This window comes from Dendroctonus ponderosae, unplaced genomic scaffold (assembly GCF_020466585.1).
Source record: "Dendroctonus ponderosae isolate FM_Combo_2020 unplaced genomic scaffold, Dpon_F_20191213v2 Dpon_F_20191213_2, whole genome shotgun sequence".
Lineage (NCBI taxonomy): Eukaryota > Metazoa > Arthropoda > Insecta > Coleoptera > Curculionidae > Dendroctonus > Dendroctonus ponderosae.
The window spans coordinates 16,027,695-16,054,604 of NW_026018165.1; the positions used below are offsets into that span (position 1 = coordinate 16,027,695).

Sequence of the window (26,910 nt, forward strand, 5' to 3'; positions counted from 1 at the left end):
ACCTAAAAGAACGTTGATTTTTACCAATCATGAGTTTGTGTAAATTTTAAATCTGATGATGGCGCTGTTGTCTCGCCGAAACGTAATAAAATAAACGACATTAAAAACAATTTTTACTTCACACTTTGACTGAGACCCAGGAAAGATATGAATATAGGTAATAGTTAAGAACAGATATAATTTTAATTCGAATGGGACCTTCAAATATTGCCAAACCATACTCAGCAGCAGTGAAATAAAGCGATTATCGAAATTCTAAGTTGACTATTAGTGAGCAATCCCCTAAGTATAATTTTTCGCATCCTCTACAGCATCGTTAATACGGCAGCTCCCCAGCTCTAAGAAATCTTCTCACGGTTCTCGCTTTTGATGGATTGAATAAGTTTTGACAGGAAATTTTAATGTAAGACAAGATTAAGTAGAAAGGCAATTTAGGAAACCGAAACACGTATTTTCTTCGCAGCTCGGGGGTCAAATCTCTAAAGAATAATTCGAAAAGTCGGGAAATATCTGGCGTTATACATCTCCATTTGAGGCGCTGTTTCATTTCGCAGCTCCCAGTTTTATTAAATGGATTTTTAATATGTTGCTAGATTCATTGGATTTAATTCGTTAGAAACAAATTGGCCAATTTTCTCTTTCATTAGCGCAAAGTTCCCTGCATAAAGGGGCAAAGTTGAAACTTTGCTTTATTATGGAGCTGAAGAATGCAAACGAGAACTAAAATGTGAAGAAGGATTCGCTTAGGAAGTTTTTTTCGATATGCGATTAAGGCAGGCAATTTTTAATTGGCTCTTAAATTTTCATAGATTAGTTGATCCAAAATTTCCGAATTCAAAGCTTCAAATTCAGTTGGTGGATTGTCCAACATTTCGCAGCCAAAATTTCAATCTTTAAACCCCGAAGGGGAAATGCTTGCAAATCCTTGCTATTGCAGCAGCATAGATGAAATACTTCGGAAAATTTGCGTTAACCAGTCGCTAAAACTTGCAGAGAAAATTCATTAAGCCGCGCATTTGTCTCCATTGTTCTACGATTCGGGCACGACTAAAAGTTTAACAAGATCGCACTAAGGTTCTTCGGATTGTTAAATCTTGCTCGGGAATTTTTGGAATATGCCAACCTGATTTATCAGCCCCAGCTGGCGTTTACGGCAACATTTTTTCAAGGTTTATTATTAAAAGCGAAACAATTAATTTAAATGGGTGCGCTCGCGCTGTTTTTTAGAGGCTCGAAATAATTCATACCGGTGTTGCATCTGCTGCTTCGCATAAAAGGGCTTGTTGCAATTTGCACTAAATGAGCTTTTGCAGCTTTGCATTCTTTGTTACAAACTCAGTTGCAGGCAAGTGCATTTTATTAGGTGACACTGAAACTGTATTTTTGTAAAATCAGTGAAATGTGCATGATGGTTGATAAATCTATTCAGCTTGGTGGATTTTGTCAATACTTAAAACTTGCCCTTTATCAGTACCCAAATAAAATTCTAATTACCCCGCGCCACGTCCCAAAAACGCGCAAAAAACAAGAACAAGTCTTTCGCTTTAAAATGCTTAAAAGCAATTTTTGCGACCCGCCAGGCCTCTTACTTAGTTAAAATGGTAGTCACGTCTCGCACTTTAAACTTTAACCCGCTTCAAGTTTTATTTCTCGCTGCGACGGTTCTCATATCATAAAGCACAAAAAGTCGTCTCTCTTGTGGGACGATTGCCAAAAATATAAATGTATATAAACTCGTTTTCATTTATATGGTAAATAAAAGTGTGGTCGGTACAGTGTGGCTGAACACACCCCGAACGATCTACGGTCGTTGTTACAAAATTGCTGGCGGTTTATCGGTTTTCCCTGTCGGATGTACAATCAGCATTCGGAATTAACATATTCATAAGAGTGGAAGACTTAAATGGGCATCTGCAGCTGTAAATCACCTCAAAAGTATCCTGAAATTGCATTTAAATGAAATTAATTTAAAAAATCTAATTGGAAAATTCCAGGCGAAACTATTAAAGGACTCTTCTCCCACATCCGTTTAATAGATTACTCTGCACGTATATTACCACCCTATTTTTTCGGCTTTCGCTGCTAAAGTTAATTAATATCAAGTTAGGCCCTAGTGGAGGCCATTTGACGAAATCCTTTTATACTGGCCAGTTTCATAAATCATCAATACGTTCCTAATGGACTCCTAATTTAGGGCCTATAAATAACCAGCTGCTACAATTCCAGTCCCAAAGAAACAAAATGAGCTGTAAATGTCCATTAAATGGACATAATTACTATCCAGGCTTCATCATTTAAACGCAGTTTTTCAGTGAGTTCAGGGAACATTCTATTTTTGTGCCAGAAATTCGACGCTTAGCACTTTGCTCAAAAGTAACTCGGCCTTAATGGTGGATAAAACTGAAACTACAATTATTCCAAGGAACGTCCAAGTCAACGGTAAAAGAAATAAATGGAGTGCAAAGAAGGCGCAAATGAGCACAATTATTATTAACGAAATGAGCGCCAGTGAGGCCAAATCGCTCGAAAATAATTGCCAAAGTTTCCAGACATTTTAGAGCCGAAGCTCTATGATTATACACACCTTCTATTTAACGTTTACTGGTAATTAATAGTTTAGGTTTGAGTTGGAAGTTTTATTATCACACATTTTTCTGGGATTTTTTTTGGTCAAAACATAAAGAAAATTTTGGCTTTTTGATTTTCAGATGCCGAGACATAAACCCGCCCTCATACTTTTTTGCTTGGGCCTTTTGGTTTTGGGCGCCTTTCCTTCCAGACAGTCTGCTCTACCAGAGAATAAGGTAAGGTGATTTGTCGCAAAAAATTACTACAACAAAACATTAGTGAAGAAATTGTAAACTGAAAAATCTAATCGGTTAAAGATCGTAATCGCTTAAAGGCGGTTTAAATTGCTCAACATTTTCGCTTATTGTCGCCACGCGTTTTTTTTCTTTGATCACTGTTTAAAATTTATATCACTTCGGGCAATTTGTCAGTTTTGAAAAAATCAGAAAATGTAACGAAAATATCGGTTAACGCGGATTTGAAGCTTCTAACGTATTTTTCAATGAGCTGTGCATTCCTTGCTTAGTTGTGGTAAAAATGATGAAGAATTTGAGGCTTCATGTTTTTCGAAAAAAACAGACAAAAAGTGTGAAATAAAAAAATAGATTTGAAGCGTTTGAGTCAGTAATAAGGAAAATATCGTGGGTTAATGGAAAATATTGTGATTGCTTAAAAGCGTCTAAACTTTAATAGAAAATGTGGATTATTATGGATCTGAAGACTCTAGCTTATTATCCGGTCAACTCTTTGATTCCTTGCTCCATTCTGATAAAAATTATGCGAAATCCGGGCAATTTTGAAATTTTTTGAAAAAATCGACCTCCAGCCTAAAATTTTTAATTAAAAATAAAAGTTTTACATGCACGTTTTTTATGGTCGATTAATTATTTTCGACCTTAAAAGCTTATTCATATGCATAAGTTAACCGTTTGGGTCGATAAGAAGGAAATCGAGTAAAAATCGGGATTGCTCAAAAACCGCTAAAATGAACCAAAAATGTAGATTATTTTGGATTTGAAGGTTCAAGCTATTTTTTAGTAAGCTCTGCTTCATTATGATAAAAACGAAGTAGAATTTCAGGAATTTGCGAAAAGTGAAATTTTTTGAAAAAATTGACTCCGAAATGGGGGATGAAATTTTCGGTCAAAAATCAAAATTTTACATTCGTGTTTTTTGAGCTTAATGAATGATTTCCGACCTAATAAACGTTCCTGTATGAATACATAAAATGTTTGAGCCAATAATAAGGAAATTTTCGTCGTTGCTCAAAGACCGATAAAAATGAACGGAAATTGTGGATTATTTTCGATTGAAACCGTTTGGCGTCTTTTTTGATCAGCTCCTTTCTTCTGGCAAAAACTTTGTAAATTAAAGCATTAATATTTCTAAAACAATTTCCACCCTCACCCTTACTGAACAAAACACATTAAATACCAATAAATGCATCGATATCGATAAAAAATCCGCATTCTGTTGGTAAAAGAACATCGATTTAGAAATTCTTCATTAAACCGCGAATCCAGTGTCTTAAGCAACTAATTCAGGCCTCATTTGTAATAAACAGCAAAATACTTTTGATCCAATCCAAGCTCGGCAACTTCGGCCCCATTAAGAACTTTGCTTTTACTCTATATTAAGTTGCGTGACTCGTAAAAATCTTGAAGCCAACTAAAGGCCAATAAAACGTACCGCATAACACTTTGCCCATAGAGAGATGAAGTATCCATCATCTAGGCCATTCAATTTTTCCACCAATACCAGGACAGACAGATATTGCGTCACGTATTATTTCGGGGCATCCTGAACCGAGGGTAGAAATTTATTCCGAAGGGTGTAATAACCTTAGCCGTCAGCCTTTATGGCCAGTTTTATTTATACACATAAATAGAAGATTCGATTCTTCTGCGGCTCTCTGCTGAGTCTTATTCTTGATTTTACTCGGGTTGGTTTTATACCACTGATAAACTACCCAAAAGGTGTAGTGTCCTTAAATAAATATCCGAGGGTGATTTTCCCTGTCGGGGGATGGCAATAGTTTAAAAAGGGGAAACTAGTTTGGCGAGAGATGAATGTGTTGCGCTGTCTTCAGGTCTTTAATGACAATTTTTTAAGTTCCTCCCATTTTCACCAAGCGAACTTCATGGAAGCATTTCGCCTGCAGTTATTTGCGGGCTAACCAGGAGAGTGGCCGTCTTGGGTCTTGTTGACTTTTGAAGGCTAATTCCTGAACATTTCAGCTTCTCGATGAGAATTTTCCCAGTTTGACTGTTTCCCCATTCAATAAACCCATCCGCTTCCCGCGGCCATTGAAAAATCTCATATCAAAGGCTTGTTCTAAAGCACGTCCTCCTTTTATTCCTTCGGATAATAAAGGGATTAACCATGGACCGATCCAGTTGAATTAAATCCGGCCGGCTTAGTTTCTTCCGCAAAAAGACATCGCTGTCCGATCCTCATATCATTTTCAATATCAAAACTAATTTTGTATCGACAGCTACACAGTTCAATGCGTAATCTCTCTCCCATGAGGGAAATGCCATATAAACGAGATACGCTTTGTATCGGGGGTTCTTTATGGAAAAGTGGAAAAAATCCTGGATATTGTTGAGAGAGAATGCCGGGAAAAATGTTGATCTCCTATATTATATGAGGCCATAAAAATAACAGTAAATGGCAAAAGGGCTGAAGGAGGATGCAATTTTGATTTCCAATAAAGTCTGGGTGTGGCACATGCTGTAATATGTAGGCTGTTAGGGATTGAACAGAATTTTCTTTGATTCGTGTAAACTACAAAGGTCTAGTTGTTAATGGAAGTCATAACTTGCGGCTTTACTGCCACACTGGCCTATGGAGAAGTTGGGAGATAAAATTTGCCATTTTAATGGTTAATTACACTTTCATCCAGCTGCAGACATAAAATTATAACTCCCTTGTTTTACTGTCTTGGATATTCCGCAAAGAAACTGCCATTACCCTGCTTTGTCTTCTCGAATTTTACTGCATATGAGCGGGAGTGGAATTCCCCCAAACATTTAACAATACGACAAGATTAAATGTGCAATTTTGCAACTTTCGGGTTTCACCCCAAGAATTTAATTATTTCCAGCCCGGGATGAAAACATGTCTGATAAGAACTGATATTCCACATTAAAGAGACGAATCGACCGACCTCTATCTATACTGGAAACCTAAACCTGAAGGATTATGGCCCTTAATTAATGATGTCATCTTTCATAAAGCGAGCAAGGAGTGGATTAGGGGCTAACGCATTTTAGAGTTCTGCGGAGAAGCCGAAATCTTTTTGGGGTTAAATTAATGGAAGAAAAATCATCATTTATAATGCTACCAACGGGTATGGCATGTAATTAATGGATCGGCGTAAGCTTGAAATATCACTTCGGCAATGTTAGATTTGTCACACATTTATATTGGGTGACAAATTGCCTGGATGTTAAAACGGAAAAAAAAATTTTGCATAGTCTTTCCGGGATCGCCCATAAGTTTATGATGAATATTTTATAGTAGCTTTTTACTAGTCGTCTCACCCTCCCTGAGAAGGGATTTGCAAAGTTCGGATTTGTGGAAGCGCGCTATCGAGTGAATCTGTACTTAAATCTGAACCTTTTAGATGATCTCACGTCACGGCCAAAATCACATACTATATTATTCCGTTTGCTGCGAACAAATTTGTTTAGTATGTATAGAGCTTAGACAAGTTTAAATCCGTTTAGTCGTCGTGCTTTAAGCTCCTTTCGTCCTCTTTGCACTTTGCCCAATTCTTTCCATCCCTCGGGCGTTCTTTCGATAAAAAGCCTTCCAATTAATTATTTAAAATACCGATGACAATAAGCAATTAGCTGCCGAAAAAGGTCGTTAATAATCAGCGAGGGAACGGTGGAAAATTGATTTAAAAAACATAATGACGACCCTCCATATGAACCAAATAATGGCAAGTCGATTCCCATTATGTTTCATGCCGCTGGCCAACAACCAACCATTTCGCATAAATTGTGAAATAATCGGAAAATCGCGTTTGTGGTACGCGAATAGATTATCGAGGGCAACATTTCCATACAGATACATCAGTTTTTGCATGTTTTGATAATTGGAAAAAATGAGCGGTTGGGAATTTTTAAGGATCATAAACATCTCAGGCCTTTTTATTTAATTTGGCAAGGTCTGAAGTGATTGAAACTCAATTGGACAGAAACAGGAAAAACACCGCACATTCGACGCAAGCAAATTAACTTGTTTTTAAGAAAAGTTTTGGGAAGAGTTTTAAAGTTGCAATTTACTGGAAAGCTGCGATTTTCTAGTGCAAAGCCAGCCTACAAGATCCGAGCAACACAGAAAAGTTTAGCAAGTTGATTTGGAAACTGTCAGCTCTTGCTACGCCTCGGGAAGTAAATCTGCAGTGAAAAATTCGAAAATCTCTTACGGTAATGTGTCATCAAGAGTCGCACCATTTGCATAATGACGTAATTTATTTCCGACTTTTCGCGAGTGCAAAAATCGCGAAGCTTCCGAGTTGGGCTAATGCTAGCCAGCTTTAAGCTTGCCCAATATTTTTCCTCGGCTCCCCGGATATTTTCAAAGCAATAGAATCGCAAAACCCGTTAATTTATTTGCTCAGTTTGGTTTTATGCGGAAAATATTCAAAAAGGTAATTTTTGCCATTGTCACGCCCAGAATGGGATGCTTCAAGGGCACATACAGGGTGGAGAACTTTATCAGAAAATTCCACTTGATAGCCGGGAGATGAATATTTTCCACCGTCTTGGTTAAATGTGAGTGTAGTTTTCCTAGTTGAAGCATCTCCATTCCGTGCAATTTAAGAGCGTTATTGAACGAAAGCATTGAAACCATTTTATGAAGTGTAAAAATTCTTTAAAATTAAAGCTTTTAACATTAGCCAAATTAATTTCGAATCAGTGATTTGGAAAGCACGAAATTTAAAAAATTCCAACAAATATTTTATTAGCCATATCAGGGCGAAAAATGGAAAGCAACCCGATTTTAAAATTAATTAAATTTTTCAGAAATGATAGCGAAAAGCTGTGATGTATCTAAGCTCAAATGTAGGTCACATATGAAAATCTAAAACAGGCAAATTTACTCGCCGTAATACGATAGCGAAATGCAAGCCGCAGAAACATGATTTTCGGGGAAAATGAACATATTTCTCAGTTAGTTTTCTATGAAGTTTCCCCTACAAAAGCGGCTCGTTTGCACCAAATTCAATGCGAAATTAAACTAAACAAATAATTTCGCTTGAAGCTGATAAATTAGCAGCTTGACTTTCCTATTTAAATTTTGATATTAGACCCTAAATAACCTGTTCGCTTGATTTATTTATTGAAAATGTTGAAATAAATATAAATAATCCGAACAAATTTCCCCGATGTTCATGTAAAATGAACGGATTTATAATGTAAACTTTAATGTTTTCCTAATGGCCTAGTGGGGGCTTTAGCCGAGCAAATCGACGTTACATTTTAGTATTATTGCATATTTTATAAGCTGAATATCGAAAATCATGAAGTTTTAGGAATAAATCGATTTTCAGCGAAAATCTTGGAAAGCTGGAATGGGTACAATCAACATGTTGACTGTTGGGAAAAATCCAGCGATAAATTCTAATTAATCGCCTGATTTTTCCATCTTCCATTTGAATACAATGAAAAACAGGCGGACTAATTAAACAAATGCTCTGACAAGAATGTTAATTGAGGACTTAATTAATAATGCCGATGGAGAAACAATGTGTTCCCTTCTCAGTCGACATTTTTTGCTCAGCAAGCAATTTACAAAGAAGGAATACTGCGGATACAATTTAACCGTTCATTGTGAAAAAAGAGCCCTTTTAATTAACAGCCGATCATTAATTCTCGAACTGGAGTTTTTCAATGTCACTTAAATTTCAGTCGGAACTCTTCATTGTTCGATGGCCTTTTCATGTGTTGATGGTTTCAATGGTTCCTACATACACATGTTTTCTATTAATGGAAGATTGATGTAAAATAGTCGTTGCAGTATGCATACTTACATCAGGTGTATTAAATGTGTTAAAAATTTGATTGGTTAATTTGTCATTAATTTTTTTATATGCCCTGTATGAGGAATTAAGCGTGAGCGAGAATTAGGCGGTGTTGCGTTCTTAATAGAATCACGTTTCCTGTTTCCAAATAAGAAAATGAAGATGATCCCTATCTTGAATATCGTTGGTATCACACGTATTGCAACTTGATCGTTATTTTCCACATAACTTATGGAAATCTGAAATATTCCGTCGGAAAATGGTTTACGGGATGCCTGGCAATATTCAATTTTCCATCCGAGTTGCGAAACTTTGAAATAGTTTTATTCCTGACCTACTTTGGTTATTAAATACACTGTTCGCTTGGGCAAGTCTGGGGCTTGTATGACTGAAGGTTTCGACAGTAATTCGTGCGTTTTCAATATGTTTATTCAAAATCGAATGGCCTCAGGTTTGGCTAAGGGAAAATTAAAACTTCTGGCACTTGCTGATAAATATGCAAACTTTTGCAAAAACCTTAATTTTATTATTGTGAACTTTTCGATTTAAAAGTTGAAAAGCAACATTCAGCATAAAAGGAGCAAGCAACAGAAGAAGTGCTATGAAAATATAGGTGAAAAAGTCACTTTGAACCAACTGAGTGAATCGCAATACTTTGTTGGTCGTGTTTGCCTCCTTATCCAGTAGGGGCTTTAGTCAGCTAAACAAAGACTGAACGACATGGAAACTTATAGCTTCAAAGCTTCATATGGTGTAGTTTTCCCTATTTAACTCGCATCATTAGTAATTTCTATGTCCAGCAGTTATTTATCAGAATGTCCACTATAACCGCAAGTTCCGCTCCAGAGCCATATAATTATAATAGCAGATAGTGTCCCTAATCATGAATGCGTTAAATTACGAAACCGAAAGGTTAACACATCCAGCAGGCACCGACGTGCTAAAACTGGAGCCTGGTGTGCTAAATTTACTGGCTGTATGAGACCGCTGTCCATGAATAATTTTAATTAAGCACGTCCTGGGACGTGCCGGTGCATAACGCGCTCAGGACTGATTTACGACATCCGAATCCACAAAAGGGGAACAAGTGACTTTACTTGGAGGATGAGCCACCGTCTCAAACTTCCCCATGACTTCCGCAACGTATTTGTGTGAATGGACTCAGTTTCATACACCTGAAGTGGATGCACAAAATAAGATCAAAATCCTGCTAAAAATACGATTTTTTCATAATTTTATTGGGTATGATGGTCACAGAATTACCAGGCGTAAAATGCGCCCGTACATGATATCCATTTGAACTTTGTTGTGCTTTCCTGCATTGATAATTTGCTAAGTTGTGCGTTCTGCCAAATGTAATAAAAGTGCGTTGTAGTTCCCATTAAATTTCCCTATTAGCTTTTTAAAACCTTTTCCAACACTATTAGGAAAATGAACCACCATAAATACATATTCATGAGTTCTACCACTGCGCTCACAAGGAAAATGCAATCCACCATGTGTTCTTGATGCCGTGTTCACTTTGAAATGCGGGTACAAAAGAAAGCAATGAGAGCGCTCAATTCACTTATTTGAGCGCTCTAAACTGACCTCTATTTTATAGGAGGCCGGCCGTTTTCTTTGCCTTTATCTTTCGCTGTCAGCTCATATCAGTAAATCTGCTGTGCAGTATGCTTTTTCTCTTCTTGGGAGGAAATTAAAGCTAGTGGCCGCACAAAAAGGCGATTTTCTTGTATTGTGAAATAAATGTGCGCTTATGAGTGAGGGCTGCAGCCGAAAAAAGTTTGCAGCTTTACGAATAAATCCGAGGGAAACTAAAAATTAAAAGGAACTTTCAATGGCAATTTACCAGCGAGAATCTGGTTCCAGATTAGCTTTAGAGGTTGCGAAAAAGGCCCTCACAGTTTCAAGCCATTAAATTTATTTTGCGGACGTATATCACTTTTTTGCCGGTAATGCCATTAATTTTCCTGAAATTGCACCTCAAGACTTGGCAGGCAATAAAAGAAATTGTCCCCATCGGAGTTGATTAAATATGGAAGGCTCTATGTGTTCCGATAGTTATTAGAAAAATTGCTCAGCCTAAACTTAGAACAATCAATCACTCAGGAAGGATACGTATGAAAAGAATATGTATACAATTAGCAAATTAGAACATCCGATAAATTTTAATAAAGGAAATTAATGTTGTTTGCGAGTGACAACTCAAATGCATCGCTAGCGAGGAAGTTTTATAAATTATAGGGTTGACTTAGCCGGTATTGAAGAGGTTTTACTTCATACTTTACCAAACTCTGAAAGGCAATTAATCATTCAAACTAAACTGAAAAGTCTTATTCCGACCGAAATATTAACTTACTCGGGAGTTTTGCAAATTATTTACCGGAAATTTCCCTTATTTAATCAAGCAAATTATAGTGATGGGGCATGTTTGCTATCTTGTACTGTCATACTTTAACTACTCAAATGGGCAAATTCACTTGTTGTTTTTTAATTGTTTATTTTGCAGTTTAAAGGACAAGATTAATTTTAATGACAATCTCAGATTCGCGCTTAGCGTAATGCGACAAAGACGAACTTGACTATGGAGCTTTTAAAGCTCTGGTAATTTAACGCCAGTTTTAGGAAACAGATTTAAAGCAACGATTTTAAATTTGTGGATAAATCTCCATTTATTATCGAGGATAAAGCCAACAAGTCCCATCTATTATTTCACTTCTGAGAGCTGAATGCGGTTAATCCCTGTCCCCCGTTAAGGCATATTCAAATCTACTAGTTTACTATAATAATTGATTCCAAAAACAATGGTCTTTAATGACATTCGGACTTAACAAGCAGAGCAAACAGCGACAAGCCCAGCTTAATTAGTCCTCGGGATGGCGTAGAATATGGAACCGAAGTTCGATCCGAACTAAATGCTTTGCCTATTAGAATAATTAAATTTCAATAAACCTGTTAAATAAAATTTGATGGAAACTGTGGTTTCAATTAGAAAATTTCAATGCACTGAGAAGTGGAATGAATGCAGAATCTTTTGGCCTAAACTTTAGACGAAGCCCGACACTTCCAGCCTTCGATGATATGAATCAGTCAATTCTTGGTACAACTTTAAAGCCTCGAAATGACGGGAAAATATGAATTTAAACTGATTTAGCAGAGCAAACCATAGAAATTTTTGGTCGCTTAATTTGGGCTTTAGCGACAACAAATAAATTAGTAAAACTAATGTAAAAAATCAAATTTTCAACCGTTACACGGGTTTTGTTGGCCCAATCTGTTTCGTCATAACTGTTCAGAACAAATTCGGCAATTCCATTGCCGGCACTATTAAGGCAAACACTCCAAAATTCAACTCAATTTGGCTCTAATGGAGTATGATTTTACATATTCATGGATACGGTCTAATAGAGTCGGTAAATTTAGAACATGACACTGCAGTTTTAGCGTCGTAGTTTGCTGGCGACTATTTTAGCCCAATAAATTTCGGATTTGCTAGGAATTAACGTTAGCGGGTTATTTTTACACCCAACTCCCTAATTCATTACGTATATACTTTGAATCTATTCAGGATGTTTTAGCAGTGGCTGCCCGAAATAAATAAGCAACGAAAACCACCTCATCAGAGCAAAGAATCAGTTGAGTTTACGTCTCATTTAATCCAACAAACATACCTTTAAAGTTCCATATGATGAAACATTTTTCACTGGGGCGTATTTCAGAAACATATTACTTGGAAGTTGTCGGCGCATTAGCTAAAAGCAACTTGGCGAATTAAAACAAACCGTAGTCGTTATCTATGCCAACTTTCCTGTTATTATTTCAAGTTGAAACAAATGTCTGCGCTTAGGTAAATATCTCAAAACTTTGCAATCAGGCGAGTCTTTGATACTCCTTAAAGTCTTCGCGGTTTTCCCAAATTTTTTTTACTAATTAGTTTAGTTAGAAAACTACCTGAATGATTCATCTGTGACAAAATTACTTTATTATGGACTTGCAGGCTTATCAAAATGTTCGACGTGATCATTCATGGTGGAGATAAATCCGCATCAAGCCATAAAAGTGTGTTTATTATTTTACGGCGCCGTAAACATACAATGGCGAATAAACATTAAATCCTCTATAAAAAATAGATAAACTACTATATAAGTTTGAGCCACCTAAATTAACTTGTTTGAACAGTTGGTCGAAAATGATGTTTGGCCTAAAAGCCCGCAAAACTCACCAGTTGTACGCAATGGTCGCAAAAGGCCAAGAAAACAAAAAATCCTGCCAGACATTCCTTTTAATGTATGCGAATAATTAAATCATGATCCCCGTAAGGTTGTAAAATTAGTTTAGATGCCCATTTGATTGGCAGCTAATTAAAGAAGCTCCCTCTCAAAGGAGTTTCTAAAGTAACGGAAATTAATAGAGCTAACTTCGTTCCAAGAGCGGCAAATGGGCGTCTGAGTGAATTATCAGACCATTCCAATTGAAGTACCGTCTCCATCGCGATTTTGCCCAATAATTCTTGAAATTTGAAGATAAAGCATCGAAGACATCGCTTTACAGCCTATCGCACCTCGTACAAATCGCTTTTTAACAATCGTTAATAAATTCATTTATTGATATTACTGGGGATTGGCCGCTATCGAGCCTCATATAAAAGCATTTCCTAATACTTTTGATTTTATTACATCTGATTTTGATGCTTTAACGAAGGGATTTGATATTATTGAGTAGCGAATTTCCAGTCGATTTCTTGAGTCTCTCATAAGGCAGACAGTTGATGATGTTGGGGAAAGTTTCAGTGACTCTGTTGGCGCTTTGCTTGCCAGCTTTGGGTATGTTAAACCAGTGCTAGAACGTTCAGTGGAATGGTAAAATGCGTTTTTAGTTCAGTCATTAACTTGTCATCGTTGTTTCGGCTATGGATTCTGCAATAGTCCTGATCATGAAGGGTTTTCCGAGGGGATCAGAGCTGCAACATGCAGCAGCTCTAGGTAGGCCTGAACGTGCAAAATGGACTTTTCCCAAACAAGTTTCAAACCGATTTTTGCAGCTACTGGTCTGCTTTTGAGTCAGACGATCCTTTCACGCAGGTAGTTGCAAAGGCTCTGGACGCAAATTACAAAAGAACGTTTCTAAGCCCGGTTACCACTCAAAACACTACTCTGGAATATCTTTGCCTTACAGCCAGAATCGACGAACGTAAGTGATGAGACTTAAACGGCAGCATTACTGGACATGTAACATTCCAGCTCTTAATAACTACACACTGAGGACTTGTGTAACTCGGGCAATTCCAACTGAAGGCACTTACCCGACAGTTTGCGATTTCATCGACAGTTACATTGGCTCACAAAACGTCCATGGAGGAACTTTCAGTTGCAGACAGTGCAATGAAGACTATTGCAACAGCCATGCTTTGAGTGCGGGCGATGGAACTAGTGGTACTGATGAAGATGCGGAAGTAGGTGAAGATGGTGGAATGGATGATATTGATGATTCATATGTTCCGGGTGCCGATGATGACGATTCCGATGAGGATTCATCAGCAGCCCATGTGGGATCAGTCATAATTGCGACTTTGTTTGCGACTTTGCCTTCCCTAGTGCTTTGAAGTTCGGATGCCTCAGCGATTTATTTGATTTTTATAGATTAATCTGATGTTAATAGAGGAGGTTTTTTCTGAACCGTTCAGGTATTTGTATGCCATTGAAAAAGGGGAAACTCTTTCCAATCTATCCTACTCATTTTGGACATAATTTCAAAGTTGTTCAATTCATGGATTATTTATTAGACCCTGACCGAACCACAGAGCTATTTTTGGAGAGAACACATTAAAATCCACCAAACTGCTGGTTGTTCCGACAGTAACTTAATTTGGGAAATAATTGGATTTTATAACAGTCAGGCGTCGAATGAGCAGCCAACCAAAACATCAAAAATTAAAAACGCAGCAAATTGAACGGGGATTGCAATGAGTCCTGCTGTACTTTTTCCAAATAAAATTGGTGTTGATTAATGCGAATATAAAACGGCTAAAAATCACCCGAATAAGAAACTGTCGGAGATATCCGGACAGAGGATGAATAATCATTTTATCGGTTTTACGACAGACTATTAAGGTATCGATTGGTATTACGAGGGATTGAGGGGGCCATTGTTGATATGTTTGTCTTTGCTATTGCCGGACCAAAAAAACGGTTTATTGATCTATTGTTGGTCTGTTTATAATTTAGAAGGTACGCGATACTCAAAGTGATTTTTGTGCTTCAGTATCAATCAATCCTCCCGCTAATAACATGTTTTACTGGATTCTAATTTTACTGTTTGCGCCAAGTCTCGGTAAGTAGGTATAATATTTGCCTAATGGATTCGACTATTTCAACGTTTTTACCCAATAACTGGACTGATTTTTAATTTTTCAGTCAATACTCTAACTTGCCACAGGTGTTTTGGCTATGGATTTTGCCATGATCCAGATGATCCGGATTTCAGTGACGGCATCCGAGTCGCAGCCTGCAGCTCTTGGAAGTAAATCAACCGAATTTCGCTCTTTATACAACACGAAATAACCGACCTTTTAGATATTGGGACGAACCGCTGTTATCAGACGATCCCTTTGGGCGGCGAGTGGAAGAGGCCCTGAACGAAAACTATCGACATAATTTCCTGAATAGTTCTACTCAAAACACTCAACTAGAACATCATTGCGTTACAGCTAGAGTGCATGAGAGTAAGGCTCTAATCTAAACTAAGTGAAAATTGTGCAAACTCCAGGAATTTTCCAGCAAAAAACAGTTACACTCTAAGAACGTGCATATCCAGAGTGGTTCCCACTGATCAGTCATATCCAACTCTTTGCGAACTCATTGATGATCTGACTCAGTCCCAAAACAGGCACAATGGGAGTTTTAGTTGCAGACAATGTACTGGGGATTTTTGCAATACACATGCTTTACAGGAAGGCGATGGAGTGGCCATTGACGATGATGATGATGATGATGATGATGATACTGATGATGATGATGATGATGATGATGATGATGATGACAGCGATAATGAGACTGATGATTTGAAAGATTCTGCATCTACTGTGACAAGAGTCGCATTTACCGTACTGGCTTTTTGTTCTGTTAGCATTGGTTTAAGTTTATTTAGCGATTGAATGTGCGTAAAGTGAATTAGTTTACTTTTGTTCCATTGGCGATCATTTTAATTTGAGATGAGAAATGAATATAAAACATAAAGTACGAAACCATGCAAAGTGTTTGATTCATTTGGCTCTCCTTGTCCAATTTGCAGTTGAATTGTAGTAATTCATGCTTAAGTCATGCTGCATTTAACAAACAACAAGCAAAATATGAACCATTGCAATTAGCAAGCAGCTTGGAGCGCAATACATTAAATCGAACGGCAGACAAATTGTTCACATCCCGCAAACCCAATTTGTATCTCACGCTTCAATATAAATTCATTCATAAATTTTAAGGTTTTCCCGCTAATAAATTCAATAACTATAACAGATTTTCAGAAGAAATTTGTATATGACATACTCTGCGCCAAGTTATAAAAAGCAATTTTTGATCATTGGTTGTTAAGTGTCTTATGCAAAAGAATTATTATCGCAGGTTTGACTAAGAGGTAAATATATCGAATGTGGGTCACCCTGTTTCAATTACAAAATGTGCATATTAAAACTGATCGAAATAATTTTCTGCTGATATCCAGATATGTTTAATATCTGGATATTGAGAGCCAATATGTACCAAAACCTGGGCCATTTGATCACTATTCCATATAGATTTAATTTAAATTCCGCAATTCCAATTGAACTGGACTGAAATAACCCGCATTGTTTATTGCAAAGCCTTTCAAATCGTTCATTTGCAATAACTTTAATGGGTCCATGAAAAAAGTTTTGTTTGCAACACGGCATGCCCAACCAAGGCTAAAACCACGGACATTCTGGTGAGGTTTTATGTTGGATTAATTTATGTTTGATTTAATTGGCCTAAACTGGCATTTTTTTGGGTTTAACTGCTCTTTTCAGCTTCATAACCTTCATTACCAAACCTAATGAAGCATTTCAGTGTGCTCTAGCTGATTATTTTGTAATACGGAAAAGCTCGCCCGAGCTTGATCGGGGCAAATTCGATGTAAACCCTAATTGGTATTGGAATTTCGAGCAGAAAATGAGTGCCGTATAATCACCCTAGAAAATGTTATTAGGGGAGATCATTTTAGCAAACAATTTGCTGCCAGGGTGCTCTATAACCAATTAAGTGTCGTGTTTAGCAGCGAAATAAGTTCAAAGCTAAGGAAAATTATTAAATTTAATAATTTATGTGAAATTTAAGGTAGCGACTAATGGATGCGCCTTCCTGTTGCTCCAGCCTTTAATTATCGCGATCTAAATTTCGCTTGCAATGAGCGCAGTCAATGTTTATTGATTGATGTACCAAACAGTTCATTCATCCAAAACTGCAATGATCATCAGGCAACTAATCACTTTAAATCCTAACTTGTTGCTTCGATGAAACCTCCAGAGCAGACTAAAAATGTTTGGAAACTTTCCTGGATGGATTTACACAGCCCAGTACACATCAGTCGTAAGTAGGCGAATAAGCGAAAGAGTTATTTTGTAGAAAATAAACCTGGTAAGTCAACGCGCTCCAAAGTTAAATCTTTTTATTCCAGATAAGCTGCAACGGGAAAAAGAGAGCTCAAAGCCGCGTGAAAAGGATAGAGGGCGATTTGCCTCTGAATACGAATGTGGAATATTTGTTAAAGGGTCAAATCAAGAGAAAAAAGTTTATCGTGTGAATGCCTGTTTTGTTCGCGCCAGACGGACGGTTTTTGTTTCAAATACCAGCAAACAGAGCAAAGGGCTATCGATAAATGGTAGATGGTGTTTTTTTGCGGCTTTACCGAATATCGAATTTAACAGGAACCAAATGACTCACTGTAAAACGGGTAGTTTGCTACATGTTTTAAATAGGGGTCTCAAGTGCTAAGTTTAGATGGAATTTGCAAACTGATCACTAAACTGAACTGAAAAAATTAATGTATAAGATTCCCGAGCAATGCACCAACAAACGTTAAAAGATTAAATTAACATTTCAAACGAGGAACTTTCGTTAAATTTCCCCTTCAAACATTGGTCGTTTTGAGCCAACCTGGATCAGTATCGGGCACATTTTTATGCAAATCTGGCATAAGCCTTTCAACTGCGGAGTTTCAACTTTACTCGAGCTTATCTAGTACGGAAAGATCTACATTTTTGGTCTGGCATTATCATTTCGAGATGCGCAAATGAATCTTTTGGTGGCCAGAGTTAACAGTTGAGAACTGGGATATTGAACGATGAAAAACTAGCAATTTTCTTTGCAAAATCTTTGAATTTTATTCTTTTATATCGGACATAATGCCGTTCGATTAATACTACAATAGAGTACAATTCGACAATTTAGGATCTTGTTCATGGATGCATTTTAGTTGTTTAGAGCAATTTAAAATTGGTGCATTCCTGCAGTGAACTTTCGACAATGAGTTTGTAATACTTTAGCTTAGCAACAATATGGCAATTTTGGAAACTTTCAACTTCCATTTGCATAGTTAGGTCGACGATGTAATGACTAATAGAAAGTTTGTCTCTATGGCATCTTTCGTTCAACTAATTTTTTTAGATCCAGTTATTGGAAAAGTACGATGTTAATTCGCTTATTACCGCTCGCTACAAAGAACTCCGAAATGAAACTTAATCAAGAAAAAGTTAAAAAGTTGCGGTATAAATTACAAGTTAATTTCCTTACTGGAAAGTTCTACGCCCAAGCTGGATTTGACTATTTAAATAAATTAACTATTCGCTGTTTTTGGAATAGTGAATGATTATTTGCATTTCTGTCCATTTGCAACTGCATTGTCAATAAGAAATTGCAAATGCCAAAATCGAGACTGCCGTTCCCGACACAGTAATTTTTCTTGCCTCGCGCTGTAGCCATTTATTATCCGAATAAGACAGGTTCGATTTATTGGAATTGCAATAAACAAGTACGTTCCAGTAGCCCTCAATGGCAGGCCAATTTATTACTTTTAATGTTGGCATTTAATTGTAGCCGAATTGAATCCTAAATCACATTAGAACCGCGAGGAAAAAACGTGAGCATATTCCCATATATTATCGTTTTTCTGTTGGGGATAAGAGGGTCGGGAAAATAATGGTGATCCCTGAATCCACAACGTAAAAACAACGGAAAATGGGCTAGACCTAACTAAAAAGAATGTCGCAACGTGTTTCAGTGAAATGTCATTCAGCCGTTTATAAATACCTACTTAGCAGAAGAAAAATTACCAAAATGAACAGAAGCATTCGTAGGGTACCAAACAGTTTGGCTAATGGAACAACCGTTTGCCGAACAAGGGGATTTATTTTTGCGATAGTAGCCATTTTTTCTCCGGAATTATTAACGGGATTTCAGCCTCTCTCAAAAAATGCTTGGAAAGCCTGGCTGTTTTAAAATTAATGGATTTTCAATTTTATATACGATTCCGAAGCACATAAATCCCTGGTTTGAGTTTTATTTCAACCGATTTCTAATAATTAAACTCTATACATTTCGAACAAACTGAACAAAAACTCGAATGCTTCATTTTTATCGACATGAATTATTACATGTTTATTGCATCGATAGGCTTTCAATTGAATTATTAGGCATTGAAACTTCGATGTTTTGTCATGTGAAGAGCAGTCGATGTTCTGTGAATGAAAAGTGCAAAATCAATAGCGGTTGGTTAATTTAAAAACTACATCAACTACGCTAATAATTACTTGATGAGTCCCGTTTCGGCTGGAGGAGTTTTAACAAATTAAAATAAATAAATTGAGTTTTCATTTCCCAAAATATATTCAATTTGCCCTAAATAAAGATGGAAGTTTGGCTATTATATTCCGACTCAAATGTATTTATACTAATGGATAATTAATGCCAGATGAAGCTATTTCGTGTATGCATATCTCTATAGATTAATATTAAACACTCAATTACTAATAGCTAATTTTCAATCATGGGTAATTTATATTGCTTCAATATTTATTAAATTAAATCAAAATTACCGGATGCTAAACAGTGTATATTGATTAAACAAAATTCCTTTCATTTTGCCTATTAAAAAGCGAATTTGCATGCCAGGTGAACATTTCAATGCAGGGTGGCACTTTCAAACGACAAAGAGTAGCACTTTTAGACCAACTGATCAAAAGTAACGCGCACAGTACGATTGTGATACAAGAAACCCAAAAATATGTTGAGATTCAAGGCGGTTTTACGTTTTCACCCCAGAATCCCTCATTGTGAATTGAGCATTAGCTAGGCCTGCAAAACCTAACATGTTATCATTAAAATTTAGTTTCAATTGTCCCGGTTAGCTTCATTTTGTGCACTACAATAGTTTTCTAAGCAGCTTAAAGTTAAAAAACAACGCCCGTTAGCATGTTCAAACCGAACTAGCACTTAGAAGACTACAGCCGATTAATCACCGGATAAATTCTTAATTTAATTTGCCTAATACGTAGTTGTTGCCGACAGACGCGTAAATAATCCAAATGTGTGCCAAGTTTCCAGCAACTAAACTTGCTCGGATGCATAATTCACCATTCGCATGACATTTCCAGGTTTTTCCCATTTCCTTGATCCAATTTTGGATAAATAATGCGAACCTTCTGCAAATCCCTAAAGGTTTGGATTAAATTGCTTTGCCAGTTACAACAAAATTATTTTAAAGTAGGACATGAAAGGACTCCAAAGGGATGTTTTTGTTGCTGGTTTGAAAGTTCAAAAATCTCTGTTTCAACAGCGAACTGAAAATGTTAAAATTCCTAGCAAAACTTGAGAGCACCAGCCATTATTGCTGTTGTTTGCAATAAGATAAATTAGATCAGCCCATCTGCCTTTTACGATCGTTTGTTTGATATCAGCTTAGGTAATGGTAGTTTTATTACTCTCCGATGCCATACGGCAGTACGGAAGATTTTAGGGGGCCGTAAGCCATCAAAATCCCTTAAAGTCTTTAATGTTTCCCCTAAACTTAAACGTCGTAATAAGTGCGAAATAAGATTGCGAATGCCGACGAACTTAAACTCTGCAAATCTCAGCTCAAATCATTGCCACTTTTATTAATGGGAATAGTTAGGCGTTAAATTTATGGCAAACTTAAGTAATTAGTCATTGGGATTGCTTGCGTGAGCATTTTCCTCTAGGGTCAGTTACTTTTTAATTATATTCTTTGGTTAATTAGGTTCTTCGCATTACTTTCCTTCTGTGGCTTTTGAGAGATGTTCAAAGTTCTCTAATTGAAGTTGATTGGGTAAATTTCAAGCAAAACACTCAAAGACGCATAATAATACTGTGATCCAGAAAATGGGAACAGTGAGGAGCACATTGAACACCTCGCTAAATTAGAACAAGAACTTAGCGAATTAAATGGACCGGCCTGGGGATTTGCGATATCCAGCAGGCAAAATCTTTGTTCTAAAATCCCTCCTTGGATTATCAAGGCATCAATCCATTCATGACTTGGAACAAACGAACGTTTTCAAACACATTGACTTTTTGAGTAGATTTGATGCTTTTGAATGGAGACAGCAGCAAAATGAGGAAACGCTTTAATAATTACTATGCCCAACACTAAGCCCTTGTTATTAGGTAAATGGAATGAGGAGCAAAACCGCATAGGAAACAGCCCTTGGTTAGGGGAATGCTGAATTCCTTACCTATTCAAAGCCCCAGTGAAACTTTATTCAGAAATGGAATATCTGAAATATGTCCATATAAGCTGGTTTAAAGTCGGTCTATCAACGCGAGCGATTAAATTTCATAACGAAGTTCCAAAGCAATAATACTAGGGGAATTCGGATTAATATCCAGTCAAATTCACCCGCGTTTGGTGTTAGCGAATAATTGCTCTGTGAAATAGGCCAATAACAGGGCGTTGCAATATCACGCAAAAAACTTTGGCTTCAACTCTGAAAATGTCTCTCTCATATCAGGTTTTCATGGCTCAATGTCTTGCAATATTACAGTTAAGGGTTAGCATGGATGTTCAAGATATAAATTGTTCCCACTTGAGTCGGCCAACAAATTGGCTCAACGTTCCAACAGGAGCCGATTTGCATAATCGAATGTGTTAATCCTCGACCAACTTCCGCTCTTTAGCTATTCGACATGCTTTACTACCTGGGATAACACGAGCTGGATAGTTACATACCTTGTATGCCAAACAGGATCTATCAGGATTTTTATGGTAATCTGTCTTATAAATAGGGAGACTTAATAGAAATAAATTATATTTCAAAAGCATGACTGGCAGACCACCAGCTTCTTTAGTAGATAGTAGTGGTGTCTCTTCAGACCATAACGTTTGTTGCAATAATTCTATGAAGAAATGATGGTCAGATGTGATTTCAGCATTTACACTGTATTGTTCTATGGTTTACTGATATCCGCACATTTATAAGTAAGCAAAACAGAACATTAGCAAAACTTTGTATAATGTGTGATTAAGCATTGGCGCAACAAGTGCAAATCAGCATTTTAAATCAAGCATTATTACATCGCGTTCTAAATACCTCCTAAAACTCCAATAATTAATTATTGCGCCATTAATTACATGTGAAGATGAAATTCCAGTAAAACCAGGAGAAGCATGTTGCCTAAATGGGCTTAGCTGTTCCGGGATGCCGCTGTATCAATTTTCATCAAACTAAGCCAAATCCAGCATTTAGCAAAAGGCGGAAAAGCCAGCAAGAGCAAATTTTCCGATTCGATCGGAAACCCTAATGGGTTTAGTAAGATATACACGGGAATTTGACCTAAAGACAGCCTGAGCCACAACATCCATGGATCAATTCTGGCTGAAAACGCCGAAAAGATAAACTTTTCCATTCATCCTGCCAGATTCCAGTGGAAAGTCGATCAATTCCGAATTGCCGTACTATAAAGCGACTTTAAGTCGAGTTTTGGCAGGCTGATAATGAAAAAAATCCTATCCGCCTAGTTGAAAAAGTTACCCATATCAAAGCATATTATGCACGGGAAAAAATATGTCCTGCGATATAAAACCGAGCTTAAAAATAATAAATAGTGTGTCAGCAAGAGGTATTGTCTAAGCCGCAATAAATTTCAATGTCGACATTTAAAATTAATGATACTGTGGCAAAAGGAGGAAAAGTGAAAGATGTATTGTGTTGTCTGCCAACAAAACAGTGGGCCTTCTTAAAAACATTTTAATTATATTTCGGGTGTTTTCGTCGGGAACCATAAGCACACAATGGAAGACTTTTCAACGAAATTAGCTTAATTAATTGGCTTTGCTGCAAAGAAAAATCTGGTATTGTGGATGACAAATACGCACTTGAATTTTACAACTATGCTTTAACTGGTTTAACCTGTGATTTAAATGCTAATTATTTCAGAGATTTAATACATGCCCTCATTTAATTAAACGATTTCAATCCCATTGCTGTGGGTTTACCTGCGACCGAATAAATATTTAACTTTGGCCCAGTCGAATAAGGTTTTTCAGAAATCTCGGCCGCATTAATTAAAATTTCAATCTAAATTAGCTAAGTTGGAAAACAGTGCTTTGTAATTTCAACCCTCACCTCTGCTTATCCGAGATTATAATTAAACGACTCCTTTTATATTGTACCCGGCAAAAATGTGTATATTTCTAAGCATTTCTCTTGGAAAAAGTTTGAAGATATTTGGGTTTTAATGGATTTATGTTTCCCTTTCAGAGCTTGAGGTCGCAACGACATCATCGTGATGTATTCTCAACTGATGAGCCTGAAACAACCGTGCGTCCTTTGTTGGAAAATGGTGAGTTAAAAAAATTTGCCAAACTGGTCTGATTTTTCTCTACTGTTATTCCAGATCCGTGTCTTTCGCACTATTGTCCCTCAGGAAGAGACTGTAAACTGCGAGCAAACACTCCAGTATGCGAGTGCTCAAAAAAGTGCATTCCGCATCATTCGATTTGTGCTTCGGATGGAATGGTTTATCCCAGTCATTGCCATATGCATAGCACAGCGTGTACTGTTCGAAAGAGGCTGATCCAGATGGATGCCAGTTTTTGCCAAAAACGCGAAAAAACTGGTACGTGCAGTCCAGCGAATCGTATAAGAGAGTAACTGCCCTCCTTGAAAAGCTTTCCAATATAGAAATCAACCGAACTAGCAAAGTACTGCGATAAATCTGACTATTATCGCGCACTCTATTGATTCCGACCAATCTGGAGCAGTTCAACCATGAAAAACTAATAACTTTGCTCCACCTTTGCAGAGCGAGATTGGATAAGCGAGAAAATACCGGAAAGTAAACCGTTTGAAGACCACAAATCCAGAAACGATTCTTCCAGAATATCTGCAACGGGATTATCCAACGTTCAGGTAACAATATAAATTGGATTAGTTCTGAGCGATTTCTCTGTGGTTTATTAAGCGTAGGGCTTTTGATTGAAAATATCATCGATACGGATGGATTCTTCTACCGCTGTTTCAAGCGCTCAGATTGTGCTTTTGCAAATAGATGTAACTTTGAAGTTTCGTTAAATTTATGGGCTTTTTTAGTCCGTTTTGGTTCTTCCCAGTCTAAAATCTGGCGATTTGAGCAATTTGCTCAATGAAATTGAAGACCATTATTATGGCAGGGACGAATGTTCAATGCAGGAGTACGAAGTTATGAAGGTGGGTCCAGTCTACTTATTAAGTAATCGCAAATTAAATTAATAATTTTGAATTGAAACAACGTATTTTTAGGATAATCTTCTACTATACAATCACGCAAAACTGATGTCGGAGAATCAGAGCAAGGATTATTTGCTTTCCATGATGTTTTCGCACTACGACAAGAATAACGATGAGCATTTGGAAAAATTCGAGTTGGATCAGGTGAGGGCGACCTGCTATTCTTTCCTTGATTCTTGTCCTCTTTTACTGAAAAATCCTATTGACGATACTATAAAGTTTGCTGACTGTCTTCCTGCAAAATTACTCTTTTAATGGTTTTGTTAAACTGCACTTAAAACCCACTAAATCTCGGGTGATTTTCTGCAGCTTCTGAACATTTTGCGCGTTGATTAATGTCGACAATTCTGAACATAAATATGGCAAATCCTTCGAAATCACTGAACATTGGAATAATTAGAAAAGCAAATATATGCCTACTTAATTTATAATGCTTCAATGCTAATTCATGAGTGAGTAGAAGGGCTTGAAGACTAAGCCCGGTTTGATCGAATGACATCGTGCCTATTTAGAAAGGAAAATTGGTACAACTTAATGGAGTCATAGTTTAATGTAACGGAAGGCAGAGCAAAGGGGCGCAAAAGGGAAATCAAAGGATAATTTAGCATACATTTCTCAAAGGACTACTGCTTTAATTTACGACTTAAATCAGTGATAGCGAACTTGTGATTTAACGTGAAACTTTCACTGATTCCAACCCGCAGTTGTCCCTGGAAATCATCATTCTACTTGGCTTTTGGTATTAGAGCATTTGATTCTTTTTAAATTGACTGAGCTGATTGGTATGTTTCGAAAGGGCTTTTGAAATTGCCGACTGAACCAATCGTCTTTATTAGCTATACGTTCTAGTTAAAATGATAAATTGGAAATATGCATGCAAACAGCAAAAATACTAGGTTTTTGATGGCCTATTGCTTTCCAGTGCAAGTTTATTCATGGAAATTATATTTGAACTTTCGGCGTATTCAAAATTACCAAGCACAGAACTCTTGAATTAGCCAGTTTGCGCAAACAAGAATTTATAAGAAGCCTTAAATGTCCTTTTTGCGTGTGCACAGTTAGAAGTTCGCTTGGATTGCAATCGAAAATTTTCCGCGTGTTAAAGTGCAGCTTTGTGCAATTAGACTTCTTTGCAGCACCAAATTGCAATTTAAAACGTGTGTAGTTCCGTAGGAAACTCTTAAGATAATTTTTGCTTAGGTTTCGGCTGAAGACCAGGATTTGGTGAACGTCATCAATCTAACCAGTGGATGTTCGCTGGCGAGTATGATAGAATTCGATGATACCGACAAAGACGCCAAACTCAGCATCAACGAGTTTTCAGTAGCGATGAGCAAACTGTATAGTACGTATTTATATATATAAAACGGAATTAAATGTGGCAGACCGAAGCTCATAATTTTATAAACTTGTAGGTGTTTCCGTTGTTTCCCTGGACAAAGCGTTGGAAGTAAACCAGGTATCAGCTCGTTTGGGCGATAACGTGGAATTGCACTGTGCTGTTACCGGATCCCCGATTCCTCCGGTTCTTTGGCGCCGGCATGGCCAAGACTTGGCAATCTTAGACCAGGAAGACGTGAAAGTTTACGGCGATGGAAGCCTGTATTTGACCAAAGTCCAGCTGCAACATGCCGGAAATTATACATGCAGCGCGCAAAGGAATCCGCATGTTGTTCAAACTCACATCCTCACAGTTCACAGTGAGTGCCACTGCCGGAAACTGTTCAAGCTTCTATAACAATGCGAACTTTTGTTTAAGCCTTGCCCGAAGTGAACGTTATGCCAAAGATTCAGTCGAAGAAACCTGGAGAAGACGCGCAAATGTTTTGCCATGTGTCTGGGGAACCGTTCCCGCAGGTGAGCAGACTTCGGCAGGTTTTAACACGAGTTTAACATATTTCTGCCGTAAAAGGTTAAGTGGCTTAAGAATGATGAGGAGCTGAAAATCGATGAAAACTCGAAAAAGTATCAAATCATCGGGAATGGAACATCGCTGAAAATTAGGAAAATCGATTTTGCCGACACAGGAGCTTACATGTGCGAAGCCACCAATGTAGGTAAGCGCTGCTTGAATGTTTACCACACACGCTTTAGAACCCTCTTTGGAATAATAAGCGTTATTAAATTTAAACCTCGCGATTTAATTGGGCGAAGTGCAATTAGCGACTGATGACTAAAACTGGTGGGGACTGTAGCAAAGCACTGGGCAAACTGGCCTGAAAATGAGGAAGGTTGAAAATAAAACAAAATTAGGGTTGTAGATAAGTTCTGTATTGTTGATGCGGATTCATTTTTTACAAACTTCTTTTTGGGTATTTTGCCTCAAAAATTTTTGTCTTTAAAAAAGACCGAATTTCCTCACGTCTTTTATTACAGATTGATAAATAGTGCTCTTATTTCGCAATAAGAATGAATTATTAATCTAAAAGTAATCAAGAACTATCACCTAGAGGGTATCCTGCGACACACTTAGGCTCAAGCTGTAAGAGAAAATTCCAATTAGTAGAGAAATTAA

At 37.2% G+C, this 26,910-nt stretch overlaps 2 protein-coding genes across 3 annotated transcripts in view; both read left to right on the forward strand.

Annotated features, from left to right (window-relative positions):
- Positions 1-26,910, forward strand: part of LOC109542193 (follistatin-related protein 5) — a gene marked incomplete in the record, with an annotated part of 40,701 nt that overhangs the window by 9,183 nt on the left and 4,608 nt on the right. Inside the window, 10 exon segments of the mRNA XM_048663797.1 lie at positions 2,709-2,804; positions 23,388-23,469; positions 23,524-23,745; positions 23,932-24,038; positions 24,219-24,335; positions 24,408-24,539; positions 25,596-25,740; positions 25,811-26,095; positions 26,155-26,252; positions 26,308-26,452. Of these exon segments, the coding sequence (XP_048519754.1) occupies positions 2,709-2,804; positions 23,388-23,469; positions 23,524-23,745; positions 23,932-24,038; positions 24,219-24,335; positions 24,408-24,539; positions 25,596-25,740; positions 25,811-26,095; positions 26,155-26,252; positions 26,308-26,452 (1,429 nt within the window).
- LOC109542194 (transcription factor SFP1) lies at positions 13,268-15,851 on the forward strand. 2 transcript variants are annotated; one of them, XM_019911314.2, is made up of 7 exons: positions 13,268-13,428; positions 13,482-13,587; positions 13,647-13,795; positions 13,846-14,935; positions 15,019-15,124; positions 15,178-15,326; positions 15,382-15,851. In XM_019911314.2, exons 4-7 carry the CDS (start codon positions 14,893-14,895, stop codon positions 15,756-15,758), a joined length of 675 nt encoding a protein of 224 aa, XP_019766873.1. In that variant the 5' UTR covers positions 13,268-13,428; positions 13,482-13,587; positions 13,647-13,795; positions 13,846-14,892; the 3' UTR covers positions 15,759-15,851. The 2 variants fall into 2 exon arrangements, with proteins under 2 accessions (XP_019766873.1, XP_048519755.1); XM_048663798.1 differs by lacking the exons at positions 15,019-15,124; positions 15,178-15,326; positions 15,382-15,851 and having other exon boundaries at positions 13,846-14,280.

Bases quoted from the DNA above. Each gene is read 5' to 3' on its own strand.
- LOC109542194 (XM_019911314.2), top strand. From the start codon at position 14,893: ATGTTTTACTGGATTCTAATTTTACTGTTTGCGCCAAGTCTCG. The intron at 14,936-15,018 runs GTAAGTAGGTAT...TTAATTTTTCAG, and splicing joins ACTGTTTGCGCCAAGTCTCG to TCAATACTCTAACTTGCCAC. The intron at 15,327-15,381 runs GTAAGGCTCTAA...GGAATTTTCCAG, and splicing joins TACAGCTAGAGTGCATGAGA to CAAAAAACAGTTACACTCTA.